This window comes from Orbicella faveolata, unplaced genomic scaffold, assembly GCF_042242905.1.
Source record: "Orbicella faveolata isolate gen_17 unplaced genomic scaffold, um_ofav_v1 contig_46, whole genome shotgun sequence".
Classification (NCBI taxonomy): domain Eukaryota; kingdom Metazoa; phylum Cnidaria; class Anthozoa; order Scleractinia; family Merulinidae; genus Orbicella; species Orbicella faveolata.
Window position 1 is genome coordinate 4,377,369 of NW_028301576.1, and position 18,320 is coordinate 4,395,688.

The following is an 18,320-nucleotide window of genomic DNA, read 5'->3' on the forward strand; positions in this document are numbered from 1 at the left end:
TCTCGTGCGGAGAAAAACAAATCTCTCAGCGCTACATGTTGAACAAGGCGCCGAGCGCGAAATGTCGATGAAAATAGAACACAATAGTTTCTTTCTGTGCGTGTGTTCGTTAAAAGTGACGCGACAAAAGTTTTGTGCGTCATTTGCGCGTGCAAGCACGTCACACCCTTGTTGTGCGCGCGTGCGGTTTTTATTGGCATGAATACAAACTTTAATAAACTCGAACAAACTGCAAAAGTCCAATAAATTCCGGATCCACAAAAGGCGAGTTTCAAATAAACGTCGGGAGTGTTTAATCGAGAAACAATGATAGGGTACGTCAAAGTCATTATACCTCCTTCTTCCTTCTAGCAAGGTTTAAAGTGGCGTTTAACACGCTATTCACGGCCGTATTGGCAAAAGACAAGTGTTTCGCCGAAGTAGCAGGATAACGGTAAACACGGTAACTTTGAACGCTTTGTACAAGGTCAATATACTTCGGCCGAAAAATGTTTTTTCAGAAACGGGATGTGTATCCCTCCAATGTCTGATTCATCACTGTGATTGCTTTCAAAAGCGTTGAACTTTTGAGAAATAATTATTTTAAAATCAGCTTCAACGCTCCATCTCCATTTTTTAATCGCTTCGGCAGTTTTTTTGATGTTTATCGAATGATATTGCATTAAAAGGCCTTTTCCTTCAACACTGTGTAGTTTTCTTATTATTTTGCGTTGCAATAGTAATTTCCGAACGGTTTTTGCGGGGGCTTATTTTCGGCCTGATTTTGCTGTTATCATACGGAAAAAGTTTGCGGCTCGATATTTTTGGTTTAAAGCGAAACTGAAACAAAAGAAATTCATTTTTAAATAGCATTCAGTAACCTCTCCCTGGGAGGTGAAAATCGGCCGATTTTATTTTTTAGCCGGAAATCATCGGTCGTTTCTCAGGCGCAGGGTCTCTTAAGTCGGAGCATAAGAAACAATGCGGAAAAAGGCTGATAGAGCATGACTCCTAGATTGAAATGTTACACTAAATCTTAAACTCCAGAGAAGAAGAGACGGAATCTGCGCTATTCAATAAAACCTATTCTGCTGCATGGCATCTTTCCACACGGACCCATTCATTACATCGGTCAATCTTATCAACCTTCTACCGGCCTGGGCATGGTCAGGATCTTTTGAGAGCTAATAATAATATCTTATCATTATACGTAAAGTTTATTACACCTCGAATATACATTCTTTGAGGGTCTTAATTACAAATGTATCTGTGAGACCCAGCCTTTATTCTGGAACTGGCGATAAATCGAAAAAAATACAGTGTATGTTCTTTGTTCCAGCACCAGGCTCTGAGATCGAATGAACATTTAATTTCCCGCCATTTTAAAGCTTTTGTGATGTAATATTGAGTGGTTGTTAAACCATTGTCCTGAGATCGATTTTATTCTTTTGCCGGAATCTCACGCGGGGCATGTGGCTTGGTGAGAACCAATGAAAAAGTACTGTTTTGTATTAGTTTCTTGTGAAAATGAATGTATATTCCAGTTACGTACGGTAGACATGGGAAGTACACTTTATTTCGTTTTCGTTAGTTTTGAGGCCGCCGCACATATTTTAAAAATAAACATGTCATTTGCCGGCTTAGGGTCGGTCTGTATAGTAAAAAAACTGTCACCGAGGGCTTGAAAATGCTGCCCGAGGACAGCATATTCAAGCCCGAGGTCACAGTTTTTCACTCTACGGACCTCCCACCCGGCAAATAGCATATATATATCTCCGCCCACCATAATATGCATTCCATGCATTGTCGTAGGTTTATATCTGTAATGCGTTGCGCACTGGTTACGATAAAAGTTATGCTCACAGAGTCAGACGCAGACGTGGTTTAAACTGAAAGTTATAATCGAGAGATTTTGGAACGGGTAAGTTAGATACCTTGAAAAGAACACATTTGTACTGCGCTTAAAGGGGCTCAGTCACGGTATTCTGCGTTATTTTGGCCACATGCAAAATTACCTTTAAATGGTAGGAAACCTGACAATAACAGTTTAATAAGATAGAAAAACACCAAAGAGATAATGATAAACCATCAAGGAACAAGGATGGCTAAGGAACGAGAAGATTAAAACGAATTATAAACGACGAATTTGAAAATTGAGGCTAAACTCTTCAATATGCGCAAACCGTGACTGAGCTCCTTTACCAGTAAGTGCTCTTAACTTTGAGCGAACCAACTTAGTCACTGACGCTCAATCCGTGAACTTGAACTTAGAATGAACCCATTGACTAAACTAGCTATTATTTAATTTTCGTACTTTCGACTGGTCATATTGCTGTTATTATTCAGTACACAATTATTAAGTCATACAGTAGTCATGAAACTTATCGTCAAGTCAATCCAGTGATGGTGACTGCACAGTTCAAGGTTGAATTGTAGTCAAATGCTTGCATGCGTCTGTACTTGATCATGACTTCAGCAAGATTCGGGTCTCAAATGGAATTATAATAATACTTTATTCAAATACAGAGTACAAAGAGTATTTGAAAAGGAGGACCATGAGGTTATCCCTATTTAGGTCCCCTAACTAAAACTACAATCTAAAATTTAAAATTTTAAAATATCTATTACGTAAATAATTAACAATTTAAAATTTAAAAATTTGAAATATCTGCTAAGTAAATAATTGACAATCTAAAATTTAAAGAGTTGAAATATCTATTATGTAAATAATTAACAGTCCAAAATTTAAAATCTAAAATATCTATGATATCTATAATATTAGGTACTGTGGCATATAATTAATGAATATTCATCCACTTTTTAAGGCTTGATTTGAACCTGTTTGCATTAATGTCGTTGATGTCGTGTCTGAACAAGTGGTTTGGTAAATTATTCCATTCCTTAATAATTCTAACAAAGAAGGAATACTTGAAGGCATTAATTCTTGCTGATTTCGTTTGGATCTTAAACGGATGGTTAGCTCTAGTGCTTTTGCTTCTACAACACTCAAAATAATCGTTAAAGTCTAAACCATTTAATCCAAACACTGTTTTATAACATTCTACTAAGGACAGGTACTCTCGTCGATGCTGGAGTGAGTTCCAATTTAGTAATTTGCATCGTTCTTCGTATGGCATCTCACGGAGTTTTTGCCCAAGAGCAATTCTTGATGCTCTTCGTTGTACTTTTTCAATAGCTAGTATATCTTTGACTAGGTGCGGTGACCATACAGGACATGCATATTCTAGGATCGGTCTCACCAATGACTTGTAAAGCATAGAGAAAATGTCTTTGTTCTTACTGCCAACTGTACGCTTTAACAAGCGAACTCCTTCGCATACCGACGCACAGGCATCGCACGCTCACGTTTCGAGAAAGCAACAAGTTATCTATTCATTCATAGAAGAAAACTTAACCGATCAGGGACAAACATGACTCTAACGGCTTGAATAGTAAAGTAATTTCTTAGACATGATTATTATATAAACAAACACACGACTTATGTTTGAGGGATGTTGACGAGCGAAAGCTTCGTTAACAAAAACACAAGCAACTGCCGCTCGCTTTCATTAAGAAGACAAACAGTCACTACTGGCTGTCTTTTCAATGTCCAATGTTTACTTAGCCTGATTTTCAGACGTCCGAGGTCGATCGCGGCCCCTTCGCTTCCCCGAGGAGAGGAGAAGCGAAGGGGCCGGACGTCTGAGAACAAGGTTAATGTTTACTGAGTATATCTCGTCCTTGGTTTTGATTGGTTGGTCTTTGTTGAGCTTTGTTTTACGCCGAACTATAGTTCGCCGAGCCGAGCTTTCGATCAGAGCGGAACTGTGGGTAAAATGTTCAAGTACTTAGAGCCACTGCCTGTAAATATGGAGAATCCGACGAAAGGTCGGAAATTCGTCTTTTCTTTTATTGCGTCAAAAAGACCCCTTTGGTGACCTATTTTCAGAAATATGCTTAGGCCATACCTTTTTTTCTCGTTTATTGTCGAATGCGTTTTCTGATTTTGGGTCGGTCGGTCGGAAAAGGAAAAAAAAAAAAAAAAAAAAAAAACAATCAATAAAATTAGAAAAGGAGTCTAGAGCTAGGAGGCCCGGTACCTCAGCATAATATCCGTGGAGCCTGGAAACAACAAGGTGTGGTTACAAAGTCAACATGGCCCAATGGAGGAAGAAAAATCTACGTCGTTGTTGGGGAAAAACTAAAAATCTGTAAGGAAAAACATTGCTTATGTTTCAGATTAAAGTGACAGTTGTTTGAAATAATGTGTCATTGCCTTCATTGCCTTCTGCGTAACTTTTTTTTTTGAAAATGCGAAAATGTGGGTCGGTCGGACGACGCTAAACAGAGAAAAAACAGGATGGCCTTAAAAAGTTCCAGCGAGTTCACATTTTTGTGAAATATAGGAAAGTTCGAAACACTGCTCAGTCAACCAAGATAGCCGATGGAATTTATGCAAAATTGCGCATTTTCATAAGGCCAGTACAGAAAGAGGGTAACTTGCCCGGATTTCATATTCACACACTTTGCAATTTATCGAAGTGTACACTTTGATCATTCCCCTGATCTAAAAGTCTTAAGTAAATTCTACTTCTTGGCCCTTTGAACATACAACTATTGCAATTTTATTTACATGTAAAATTTCAACTGATAATAACTCTTCTAGCCGCATACGAACCTCTCGACAAATGAAACGGTCTAAAGAAAGAGCTATGCTATGGGTATACCATAATCATCTAAATGGCTAGTTTGGCCCGTAAAAATTAAGCGCGCTAGACGAAAAACTATAAAGGGCACGACCGAGCGACAATTCGATTTCGCAGTCATCTTTACGAACTTCATAACAAAAATTATTCTTTGACATTGTGCATCACACATAGTAAGCAATAATTTAAATCATACCTCAGAAATGGTTTTGGTCATAGATGGCAGAGCCCTGTAGAAGTCTGCGTGACGACTTGACTTATCCTGACTTATGACGGGCCATCAATTCATGAACGGGAGCTTTCACTACCCAAAATCGACGTAAATTTGATATATGCCGAGAAATGTTTGCTACTTCTTTTTTGACTATTTTCCTAACTATGTATCTTTTTCTAAAACAATGGAGAGGAGAAAGTTCAAATGCAGTGGTTTGAAAGCTGTGATTGGTCAGCCAGCGTGTCATACAGTAATAGCTCACATATAAAAACCTGGGTTTTAAGAACCTGTTAGGCTAAAATTTTATTTTTAAGCCCCCTCCACATAAGAGCCTATTAAGGCTAAAATTTTAACTTAGGTTCTTATCAGTGGGGTTGCTGTAAACGTGTATAGGTAGAAACTGCTGAATTAAGATCATCATCTATTTCAAAGTAACTTGACATAACTTTTTTTTTCTTTCTAGCTCATTGCTTGAACTTGTTATGAATTTGGTACCAAAATGAGTTTCTTTGTTATGTTTTGTTAAGGACATACACTGTACATGCAGTGAACTGCCTATAGGCATTGCTCTATGGTACAAATAAATGATTTATACTGTATTATGAGGTGATATTTATAACATATATAGTATATTCAAATGAAATTCATATGAAAATATAAGAACCTATTAATTTATATTAAGAACCTTGGTAGTCTAAATTTGCTTTAAGTACTATTTATATAAGAACCTATGTAGGCTAAATTGAAAAATTCAGGTTCTTATACGTGGGCTATTACTGTAGTGAATTGAATGGCGTGACACCGTGACAAAGAGAACAACTTACACAAACGTTACATGTCGTTGCATGTCGTTCAATTCATGTCGTTCAATGAATCGTTGCAGTCGGGATAGGCTCCTCTTTTCTAAAGTAAAAAGAGAGAACTAATAACAAGAGGTAACCAAGGAAGAAGTAGCGATGCCTTTTCTCCATTTATTCACCAAAGTTGCTTAAATTTTTAATGCAGGACTACCGTTTCACCTTGAAGGCCGACATTTTGCCAAAATCGTCTGCTTGGGCGGCTGATTTCTAGAGGACTGTACCATCTATAACCAAGGCTTATTCTAAGGTGTTATTTAAATTATTGCTTAAATGTACAATACACGATGTCTACGAATAATTTGTGTTATGAAACATGTCGAATTATGCTTATGAAAATTACCACGAAATCGAAGCTCTTGCTCGGTTCACTCGTCCACATTTCCTTTATAGTTTTTCGTCTAGCGCACTTAATTTTCAAGGGCCAAACTAGTCATTTAGATATGGTATACCCATAGCATAGATCTTTCTTTAGAATCTCTTATTTGTCGAGAGATTCGTATACCAGAGGAGTTACAACCCTCTAAAATCAGTTGAAATTTTACATTTAAATCAAATTGCGATAGTTGCATTTTTCAAACGGCCAAGAAGTCGACGAAACGAATTTACTTCAAGATGACTTTTAGCTCAGAGGAATGATCAAAGTATAAATTACAAACTGTGTGAATATGAAAACCAGGCAAGTTCCCCCTTATCTCAACACTTGTTTCAGAAACATTGTGCTTATCGTAGAACTGTTAACGAACTTACTGTTATTTCTAGTCTCAACGTTAGGCTTAGACCATGTTAGTTCTATTTTAATCTTTAAGGAAGAAGAAGTTGCGCCAGCGGACGTTTTTAGCCGCGCATGCGTATTCTCTTTGCTCTATCTCTCTCACGTGTTCCGGATCGCCATATTGTTGCGATTGTGTTGTAGCTCTTGTGTTTGTCATTAAACCGTTCAGAGTTCGCTATTCTCGTGTAGTCTTGGCTAAAGACCTTGGGACTCGCAATCCAGCGGTCTCGGATTCGAATCCTGCTCTGACCACCACCTGCATTGGTTTCACAATAGCCCCGCGTTCAAATCCTCGAGCACGCTTGTAAATAGCCAACTCGCTAGCCTCCGGCCAATAGGGGATTGTTATGTTATGTTATTTGAATTATTTGTCAGTTTAGCTGTTTGCTCGGCCCATTAGCCTTTGTGCTACAAACACCGCCGAGGGTAAATAAAGTTTTAATGAGAAATATTATTTCAAAAGAAAATGTTAAGAAGTTATTTTTTATTCATATCAGGTAAAACAAAATCCATCAACAGTAAGATCGATATTAAAGGAAAAGAAGGATGTTTTCAGTAACATATTTATGAAAAAAAAACCACGACTGTATATAGATAAATACACGGAAAATGAGTGGAAATTCAGTAACACTGTTCATCGAGTGCTTGCACACTTACAGATAAAAGCCATATTCGTTAGTAAAGTAGTTCAAAACGTAACGGCTCGTTTGTTTAATGTAGACATCTCAGTTGGTTTTACTTGGAATAATATTAGGATATAGCCTTTCCGCTACTTCATGGACTTGCAGAGCGACGCTTTCGTCGTGAACAAGAACGGTATCGAGGTCTTCTTTACTGAGCACGAGCATGTCCACATGGGTGACCGCGCGGAAAGACACTTGATGGGGACTAGCGTGAATTAAGCATCTTTCACCGAAGTACTGGCCTTTCTCTAATGTTTCAATGACTTCCGGTGGATCTTCCTCAGTGACGACCTCTATCTAAAGAAAATGTATCAGGCCATAATCTTATTTTTAATGCTTTTTATTCTTTGTACTAATTTGGTGAATTTGTTACGAAAAAGCCTCTCGAATAGATCATATAGTCTCATTTTTGGAATAGGACTGGAACTAACTTGCAACCGAGGCTAATGCGCGTAGTCTTTTCGAATGTAAATGAAATTAAGACAAAATGCGAGAGCAAATCGAGCAATTTCAGTTTTTAATGGACGAAAATCTCGTACCAGAATAACTTTAAGTATAGTACAGTGCTTACAATTTCTAAAAGCTAACGATATAAACACTTGCCTGACATAACACCAAAAACAATTTCCCATGAGAACTCGAGAAAATATGTTTCAAAGTACAGAGAAATACATGTAGACCAATTTCTATATATTAAAATTCAGCCTAACACAATAAACCTCAGCCCGAGGCTCTGTTGAATAAACCCCACAAACTCTGTAGTTATTCCCCAGAGCCTCGTATTGAGGTCTATTGTTTTAGGCTGAATTTGAATATATCGAAATAGGTCTATTGTGCGATCGAACACTGGTTAATAAAATTTCATCATTAGTTTCATTTCACAAGTATTTTCAAGTGTTTCATATGAAGTTCAACATTTGTTTTTGAAATTTGGTGCTGTTAAAAATGATTTCTATTGAGAAGATATTTAAAACAGTCGCATGGAAGTTTGCAATACAATGTAAATAGTCTTGGTACAAAGTTTTTGTCCGCTCGTTACTCGAACTCGTGGTGGATTCCTTCTTAATCTCTTTTTAATGATAATTCCCCGCATGAGCCTCCATTACAAGCTAGTTCCATTCCAATACCGAGAATACGAATATAGACTATTGTATCCGGGTTTGATTGTTTTGAGGACAATTTTGAAGACAGAATCACAAAGTCCACAAAGTACAAGCTATGGTTATGTTGTGAACAGCTATCTATATTTAATTCTTCCTGCCGGAAAATAAAGTAATAAGGTGCATGCAGTGACATTGTAAGATTCGAATTCGGTGAGATGACGTTGTAGGTTAACAGGACAATTGAGCTTTTTGAAAACGCCGGACGTAATGGACGGAAACATTTGAAAACGGAGGTTTTCGAAAGCAATGATCTTCACAATCATATAATTAATTAATTAATTCTAACCCTCAAGGGTGCACCCAAGCATTTCCAATGCCAAGGATTGATGCGTTTTCAAATTTCTCCGGCGTAGTGTGGAAGGAAAACGTTTTATACGTTTTCGGAGTGAAAACTGCGTTTTCAAGTTTCTCCGGAGTAGTGCAGATGGGGCCTCATATATATCAGTCTCGCGATTGCCCAAGTCAGATTATGGGTAACCAAATAAAATTCCTTACCAGTCCCTTACGGATAATGAACATCTCTTGTCCAATGTCGCCTCTACGCACAATGTATTCATTTGAAAGAACGTGCGCTGGTGTTACTTTGGTACACAACAGACGAATAAAAGGAAGATTTGTGTGCTCGAACAGTGGAACCTTTTGAAAGAAAATACAAATAAAAAGCAAGTAAATAATTATAATTCAGTTGAAGTCTAATGATTATGGCTTGTGTGACATAGTATTGTTCTAAATGAGGGTTGAAAGTTCTCAAATTGGTAACAAATTTGGTAGCAAAAACCTGCATTTTCGCAATTCGGCCACCTTCTTCTTAGCTTCATTGAAAAAGGTCTGTCATAAGACAAAATTTTCTCTTGTGTGGTATTCTCCAGAGAAGATTTGTTACCCAGAGAAGGGAACATAGAGCGACCAAAAGTCCTGTTTCTTTAAAGACTTTTAATATAACATGCGACTTATTCTTCTTAAGAAAATATATAGGTCGGCACCAAAACATTTTCACCTTAAAGTAAATATAAAATGAAGAACTTAACAGAGAACGTAGCAATGACACTTGGGGATTTGGTCCTCACAAAAACGGATATGCAAGTAAAACGAAGTCTGTATACGAACCGTGGCCCATTCGAACAAGCCGGAGCTTATCCCGGTTTCTTTAGCATGAAGCGACTAGGAATACTTCTACTCCCCATGGATGGGATTCTAGCCCATCGCAGCGTTACCCCCAGCATTAAGATTGCTGGCACCCATTTATACACCTGGGTGGAGAGAGGCACTGTGAGAGTAAAGTGCCTTGCCCAAGAACACAACACAATGTCCCCGGCCAGGGCTCGAACCCAAACCGCTCGATCTGGAGACGAGTGCACTAACCATGAGGCCACAGGGCCACCAGAGGGTGGACAATTTGCAGACGAATGAAATGAGTAATTCGAAATGTAATAATAGCGAAAGAGTTTACCGCATAGAGGATGTCTTTAATCATTCCCAGACAGAGTTCGCCATTCATACAGAGTGGCATGTCATAAAACAAAGTGCTATGCTCAATGCCCCTAAAACAAAATCAAAACAGTTGGGCGTTGTTATGAGTCTTCGACTGGAGCAACACTAGAGAATCGAATTGATCACGGTTAGCCGAGTTGAGTAGAAGGTCCATATGGTATCGTATTATGTACACCCAAAGTTAGAAGCAAGTACCAGGCTATCCATACACTGTATCTCAGTGCAAACACATCTTTTGCTCAATCCTCCGAAGGAAAAAAGATGGCGACTGGTACATTTTACCCATAACTCTTAGCGCACGAGGCCTTTAACAACGCCCATAAAATCGTTCAGAGCAATTCTAACATCTTCCAACCTAGCATTCACAAATATTACAAAAATATGGTTTTCCTTGCGCCTAATGGATTGTTTAAGGTTCGCAAGGTATTGTGGTAAAATATACAGCCGCCATCTTTTTCCAACGGGGGATTGAAAACAAACTAACCGTGTACTTTATACTGTTAAGACCTGGCTGGGCATGAGCCTGAGAGAAGGGTTTGAATCCAGACAACATTCTCCTCTGTTGATGAAGTCAAAATATCCAACGAAGGGGACAGGTAGGTTTAATGATATACACTGGATAAAATCCCTTCGGCATGGATTACACATGTATGTGCGACACCAAATGATATGGTTTTTAGCCGTTTTCGTCAGAAAAAGGGTATCGATTTTGACCATTTTGGTCTCAGATAGCGTATGGTTTTTGCACTCTAGTCTTGAATTAAGTACATGTTATAGCAGAAGCCACTTTTTCACAATCATCCATAACACAATAAACAAAAGCCCTTCACAAACCTTTAACATAGGTATGAACCAGGGAACTAATTATAAGGCAGGTCTGAAGAAGGGGGGTCAAGTCTTATAGAGGGTATCGAATTTTTAGTCAGGTCATAAATAGGGCAGCGAAAATCACAGATTTTGGTCTTTAATAGGGTAAGGGTAATAGGAGGCGGGCTGCATACACCCCCCCCCCCCCTCCTGCGGATAAAATAAAGGCTTTTCTTTCATTTCCCAGCATTCGTCTTCATACCTGGGTTTGTACCATTCCTCTGAACTGTAATTGAAACTTTATTTGATATAGAAACTGAATGGAACTTACAAGATTTGCGTAAACAACAAAAAAACATATGTTGCCCGTCTACAATCAAAGTCGCATAAAAAATGCCATCGAGGTCAATCGAGTCAGCGTGAACTAAACAAAAGTGTAGCAGCTCTCGTAAGCTTGTAATTCTCTTCATTGTTAGCAGCTGTTATTGTTTTAGGGCTAGGGGCATTGTTTCTGTTGTTTGTTCTATTGTTCTCTCAAAGGGTAGCAAGCTATTCATGTGAGACCTTACGAGAGCTACTACATCACCCTAACGAAATAAGTCGTGACCAGAACAGTGACTGAGTATTCGACCCAAGCTGAGATCTATGACGTTAGTTGTTGGTGCCGCGGAAGAAGATAATACTACTCAAGTTTACTCACTTATTTTTATTCCAGATAAATTCGTAGAAGTTCATCACTCGATTTTGTAGAGTCCCTGGAATGTTTTGATCTAACATATGCGCCTGAAATATAACAAACAGCGGTTGTGATTAACCACTAACTAGAAAGGAAAAATGGAAAAGCGTGAAGAGACCCTGGACTAACTAACGTAACAAACCTGAATGGCTCCAAGCTTCTGCTCGTACTTAACTCGTCTGATCTCAGCATTGGCCAAGGTAGAAGCGATGTTACCGAGGACAAAACCAAAGAAAAGTTTTCCAAACACCATAACAAAACTTGCTAGGGCTGTACAAAGGGGATAGAATCAGAGTTTAACCTACAGAGCGTTTTCACATGGCGTCACGGCAGCCATATTAGTGCTCCAAAACAATGAAACGGCGGCCTTGTTGTTGTCCCAAAGCAATCCTGGGACTTGAACTCTTTTTTTGTGTAAATATTTCCTTTTGTAACAATAAATTTGCATGACTACTAGCCACGTGAATGAAAACGCTCTTTTAGAATCTTCACTACATAAAAATACAAGGGAATTCTTTATCTTTGCTGGCATAACGTTACACCTCATCATACCTTCTTGGTACGCTTCGGTACGCTTCGTTGACGCTTAGTTCGTATGGGTCGGGCAATAATACCCGTGAGATGCCAACGAGCGCCTGATAACTAAGAAGGTATGATTAGGTTTTTAGCATCCTCAAATTTGGCGAAAAGTCGGCGATATCCGAGCTGAATTGCAGGATATCCGGACGGTAGACAAGGCTCCTGATTGGTTTTTAGCTGAGATCTTCGGCGCGGAAAATCAAGAAGCCAGCCTTTTTTAAGTTTAAAATTGATCAGCTATGTTACTGAGCCTACCCATTTCCTGGAAGTTGTCACCATGAATGTCTCCATAGCCCGTCGAAGTCATGGTAGCTAAAACCCAGTAAACTGCGGTACAGTAACGTGGCAAGGGAGGCGAGTTTAAAAGTTCTGAAATGAAATATTTCTCAAAATTTACACTTAGCCTTCACGCTTCATTTAGGAAACAAGAATCAAAAAGTGGCTCACTACTGGAAGTGACCAATTGGTGGGGTAAAGGTATAAACGCCAGTTGACTTCCAAACGAAGTTAAAATCTAAGGTTGTACTGTGTGAATACATTTGGGAAGACTCAGCAGTCTAAACAATTAAATGCCTACAGTGCCAGAAATTGGATTATTTATTATTCTTGCCCCGCGTTTTCGAAAAGTTTGGATGTTGGTTGCTTTTTGCAAGCCTGATGACAAAATTAATTGAAGTCTGATCTAATGTTATTTTCAGGCGATAAAGCGGATTTCAATCGAGTGTATTGAAACCAAACCAATCACAAAGCACCCAGAGGTAGCTGACGCGAGGTGAGTCACGACTGGTTTTATTTTTACTTCTGATTGAATGACAAAATGGCACTCATGTGACGTTGTAATGCAAAAGCAAAGCAAAGCGAATTTCTTTTGACACTCTTGAAAACGGCTCTTTATCAGCAGTTTTTAGTACTTAACTCCTGAAGAAGGACTGGCTGTTAACAAATTACTGTTTAAACAATGTATTTTTGGTTTCAAAACGTATTTACAGATTTGTTGTGGGCATCTGTCACCACAGGAATACCTACCTTGATGTTCGACCCAGTTGTGATCAGGAGGACATTCATTCAACGGGCATGCAACGCAGTACCAAGAACAGGCAAACACATGAATACATATGACCAGCTGGAATATGAACTTGCTCATGCGTACTTTAGATACACTGAAAACAAGCACGAAAAAACAAGTTATGAATTCAGAGTTGGATCGCTATTGGTCTATTATTTAACAATTATTCAAATCGCGCTTGTTTGATATGAGGTGATTATAGCCAACGAGGTGCGACAAGAGATTATCAAGGTTTCTCATAGAGGCCTTTCTCCAAGGTAACCCCTCTTAAGTTATTTCTAGACATGGTACCCAGTTCTTCCGAGGATGTTACTCGCGCGATGCGTTTTTCTCGAAACTACCTGAGACGAAATGGGGGGAACGTAATTTTATATGTTTTGGTTTCGTTTCATACCAGGGATGATTAAATTTTTGCTCTATCAACCACTTTTTTCAGCCGGGCTTTCATTTATTTTGTGTTCGTTTGGCTGTTCATTATTTTGCCGTTTATTCGGTCTCAGGGAATTTAATTAAGCAAACTTTAACGGCAACGGCAACGAGTACAATGGCTGTGTAAGCTTGCGTTATAACTCTTTGTTCATTTCTCTACCGTTGTTTACAAAACAAAAACTGCTTTTTGCTACTTGGGCAGCGAGCGTCTGCCTGCACTTTCGACCATCAGATCAACCACGAAAACATCCACGCAATGCGGGACTAACATCCGCGGAAGAACCGGGTACAATGTCTAAAAATAACTTAAGGTGACTCCCTATAGTTTTACGATCCCACGCGCGCTGAGGACGAAAGCTCAAGTAATTTGCGCGCGCTTGAAGGAAAACGTTAGTGCGTTTGGATATTTTCTGACGTCGACATGAGCACAAAAAGCAAAACTGACAGTGAATTTTCTCTCGTTTACTGCGGTGAAATTCCGTAAAATTTGGCAGATTGGCAGTAAATATTTTGTTTCAGTCGGAGCTCGTTTATCAGGGAAATCTATGAGACCAGATTTCTTGCAGCGGCAAAAGATATAAATTTGAAAAAATCGAAAAAACTGCCTCTAATAACGCTCCTTTTTTCGTGTTTAAAATTCGTATCCCGCTGGATGCGATGTGTTGTAAAAATTTTGGAAGATTTCACCGAAGAAAATTCAAGAAAATCACAAATAAAGCCATACAAACAGCAAAAAACACATTTGTTTGGGCATTTATAATTCAAGACTAAGGCCCAAAATTTTAACAAAGATGATAGCAAAACACCATTTAATCATTCGTTATTACATGTAATAAGTTTGAAAGGACTGGGTGTGAGAGCGAATGCAAAAACAGCATTCAAAACATGACACTTACGCGCGCAACGCCATACATGATTACCCTATGAAGCCACCTTCTCTTATTCCTTATCTTTTGGGCTCGAATAATTGTTTTATTAAAAACGCTCCCAAAATTTAGAAAAGTAAAGGTGATGTTGCACAAGCCGATTTTCAACGCCGACATGTCGGATATGAAATACATGAGCTCGACTTAGTCAGGAATTCCTTTTTAAAGGAACACTCGTAATAGTGTAACTGACGTTTAATACGTTCAGATTTGATGCTTACTCGATATTCAGCCCCTTTGCCAACTCGACGAAAAACTGCTGCATACGAACAAGGCGAAGTAAGTGCAACAACCTCAAATACGACAACACAAAGAGCTGTCTGTCCTCCGGCGCCGCTAGAGCGAAAAGGTCGATGGGAAAGGAAGCCAGCAGATCGAGTGGAAACTTTCCTTTAGCGTAGTGGATCAGTAATCTGTGGCCTTCACAGATGGTTTCACCAATGTGATTTGTGTACGCCATGTGGAAGTTGAGATATATCTGTTGAAAATCAAACAATTATCTAGTAATTTCATCACACAAGGCCTCACAGCGATTGTTAATCAATTGATTAATGTCTTAATTTAGTGATAATCTTTTCCACGAACTAGCATAATTCACTACCCCGGGGGGGACTCTCATATAAGAAGGCAAGGGGTGCTCGTTGTACCTTTTCGTGGTTGATAAAGCGGTTTTGGTACCTTTTAGCGTGTTCAGCCTCGAAAGGTCCCCAGTGGGAGTTTTCGCGGTACCCTTTAGGATATTGAGCGAAAAACAAAATATGACGGGAGACGTGATGTTGTTTTAGAATTGGATACCTCTTTAGGGTGAAAAAATTTCAAGCCACGCCCACAAAACAGGACCTCCGTACCTCTTATGGTTTCGTATCATGATAATTTCCGACGAGCACCCCAGTCCTTTTTAAGTGGGATTCCCTCCCTCCCCCGCGTTCACTGATCCCACGATAACGCCAAGTGCACCACTGCAAATGCCTGGTATCGCGAACTTGACCATTTGCTAAATTAATCCAGTCTCCGTGCCTCTCGAACAGGAAAAAATAATCAGCTGGAAGATATCTTGGCTCGTGTCATGAACTGCAATTGGCAATTTCCGAGTTGCCTGTTGCCACTGTGTCAAAATGAGTCTTCGTGTAAAACCATTCACGTGAAAATGAGTTTCATTTTGATGCCAGTCAAACTCATTTTCACATGAAAGGTTTTGCACTTGGAATCGTTTTGAAACAGAGGCACAAGGTAACTATGAAATGGCCTATTATCCACAGAGGTTCAGCGATATAACTTATGATAATAATAGTAGAAGTGGAAGTTTTGGCGAGTTATGTTTCTTGTTTTTATTTACTACGGCATGTCATTAGCACCCACCTCAAGGTAAAATGAAAATTCACAAAAATAGTTGAATGCAAATAGATACCATGGGTGATCTTGGAAAGCAGCCTGAAGAAAAGTAGTGGCAAAAGTAATTAGCAATTTATAATAGATAATAATAGCAATTAATTCAGTCTTATATAGCGGTCCTTGTACAAAATCCATCACCGCTTTACAAAATATATAAATCAAAAAGGTAAACAAAGAAAAAACAGAGGTGGTTTCACATAATCGTAGGAGTGCTCGATACGAATGCACGTAGAGCGAAATATAAATTGAGATAGCAAATTTGTAAATCAAATAGATACACTTGTAAACTACAGTGACTAAGTATAATGGTAATTACAGTTTATAGAAACTTTTAAAAAGATGCGCCTTGACTTTTGACTTAAATGAAGTGAGGGAGCTTCTTCTTCGAGCATAACCCTATGTGGGTATGGGGCCAGTAAGTGAGGGAGCTGCATGCCCTTAATTGATCAGTCTGATCAGGTAGGGCATTCCACAGTCTGGGTGTAATATGCGATAACGCTCTTTATGGGTTAATTTGTGACGGTTCAAGTAATGTTTCTGTATTATAGTAGACACTGGGTGCTTCGAAAAGGTAAAACCTGTATACAAGCCAAGTGGCGCATAAGGCCGGCGCTTATCTACTGTTTCAGTAGCATAAAGCGGCTAGGAGTATTTCTACTTCCCTCTGGATGGAATGCTAGTCCATCGCACGGTTTCCCCCAGGATTAAGTTCGCCGGTGCAAATTAATACACCTGGGTGGAGAGAGGCACTGTGAGCGTAAAGTGTCTTGCCCAAGAACACAACACAATCACGCCCCCAACCAGGACACGAACCCGGACCACTCGATCCGGGGGAGAGCGCACTAACCACGCACGAGGCCACCGCGCCTCCACACATTGGATGATTGTTGTGCGATAGTTGTCCATTCATATTTGAGAGACTCTTAATTAACCCAGTGCAATGGGTTTAAAATACAACGCCGGCGATCAAGAATCCCGTCCAGTCCGTGGTGGGGAGTCTTCAAGACTTTAATAGCCGTTGGTCATGCATTTGATTATCATCCTTGCGAAACCCATTGTATCGTAGCTATCGATCCACCTGAATTTGCTTTCTCTCTATCTATCTGCCAGCTTTTCTCGGTTTTTTTTTTTTTTTTGAGTTCCACACTTCGAAAACCAAGTTGTCCGTAAGCGCTATTCTGGCTCGATTTCCGCCGCTCATACGAGTTTGATCTACGTTCCTCCCTGAGAGAGAGTTCAGGGGAGGAGCGCGCGGTTCTTTCTCGAACAGCGGTTGGTAATCGAGCCTAAGCGCACGTTCATTGACTTACCATGTACGTTATAGTGAGGGTAGTAGCAAACACAAAAAAGCAGTTGATGTACTTGATGAGCATCAGTTTGCTATTGGGTAAGATCACGAAGTTGACAAACAGATCGGCCAAATAGGCTTTAAGCGACTTTAAGCCGGCGCGAATACGCTGTCCAGCAGTCGGCGTGGGCTCAGCAATTTCTTCAATTTCAAAAGTGGCTTTGGTTTGGTCGCTTCCTTCTTCTTGTTCCTGCAAAAGAGATAAAATATTTTCAAAACAGTCAAATTTAATTCGAAGTGGTCTGGTTTAATGTAATATTCCAAAATTTCCACATTGTTATCCTTTTAAACCAAGGGCAGTTCCTTTTAAGCGACATAAAGTGAACCTGTATTAAGGACGTTCGGGCGAAAATTTTCCAACATTGATTTTTTTCTGAGACTTTTATCAGTGTAAGATGACGAGTTAGTTATGTCAGAAATGTAAAAAAAAAAAAAAAAAAATGGGGCGTCACCGACTTCGTTTTGGATAGAACATGCCCGGAAGAACACCCTAAATCTGAAAAAAATCGGGCTTCGTTAGCGAATAAGGCCACAGTGTCTGTAAGTCCAAAAATATTGCAATGAGATCTTTCAAGTGAAATGTTCTCTGCCAAATATTGTGTAAGTGAACCTCTTAAGTGAATTCAGTCAACTGGTGAGGTTCCTTAAAGAACAAGTTCGCATTTAGTGACCATAATTTCACGCGCCTTGCAGCGGCAAGATGGTAGGATTTGTGGACAGAAATGGACAGAAATCTTGAAAATTTTTTTAACTTCCCACATTGATTTTTTTGTTGATTTTTGGACCATGTGGAGACAATTGTAAATAGAATCTGTTTCTGGAAAGAAAAGTAGGGGTCACCGAATATCCAAGATCGTTAAATCCAGGCAAAGCTATAGCAATGGCCCTCTGCTCTATCATCGTTCATTTTATTACTTAGCGCGCGTGCTCATGCATGACGTGGCGTGTGAATTTTGGATGCGCAGTAAGGATGCGCAGAAACAATTAGCGCGAACGTCCGAGCACAGTTTTCGCGCGCGCTCTTGCTCATGCGATTCAGCGCGCGCGCAAGGATTTAAAAACAACAAACATGCCGTTGAGACAGCGATTATTTTATTCACTCAATGCCCGCGTTAGCTGTGCTATTTTTCTTCGTAATTGAACGCAGTGTGTTGATGGTTTTAGTCTTT

At 39.4% G+C, this 18,320-nt stretch overlaps 1 protein-coding gene across 1 annotated transcript in view; it reads right to left on the minus strand.

The window, feature by feature from the left end:
- Positions 1 to 7,198: 7,198 nt before the first annotated feature.
- The window catches only part of LOC149098041 (uncharacterized), a 104,378-nt gene continuing 93,256 nt past the window's right edge, over positions 7,199 to 18,320 (minus strand). The window contains exons 35-44 of the mRNA XM_089277609.1: positions 17,114 to 17,341; positions 15,771 to 15,842; positions 14,633 to 14,889; positions 13,017 to 13,150; positions 12,246 to 12,359; positions 11,554 to 11,681; positions 11,376 to 11,458; positions 9,828 to 9,918; positions 8,873 to 9,013; positions 7,199 to 7,511 (exon numbers count right to left, since the gene is read on the minus strand). Of these exons, the coding sequence (XP_089133735.1) occupies positions 7,257 to 7,511; positions 8,873 to 9,013; positions 9,828 to 9,918; positions 11,376 to 11,458; positions 11,554 to 11,681; positions 12,246 to 12,359; positions 13,017 to 13,150; positions 14,633 to 14,889; positions 15,771 to 15,842; positions 17,114 to 17,341 (1,503 nt within the window). The 3' untranslated portion in view covers positions 7,199 to 7,256. The remainder of the gene's footprint in view (positions 7,512 to 8,872; positions 9,014 to 9,827; positions 9,919 to 11,375; positions 11,459 to 11,553; positions 11,682 to 12,245; positions 12,360 to 13,016; positions 13,151 to 14,632; positions 14,890 to 15,770; positions 15,843 to 17,113; positions 17,342 to 18,320) is intronic.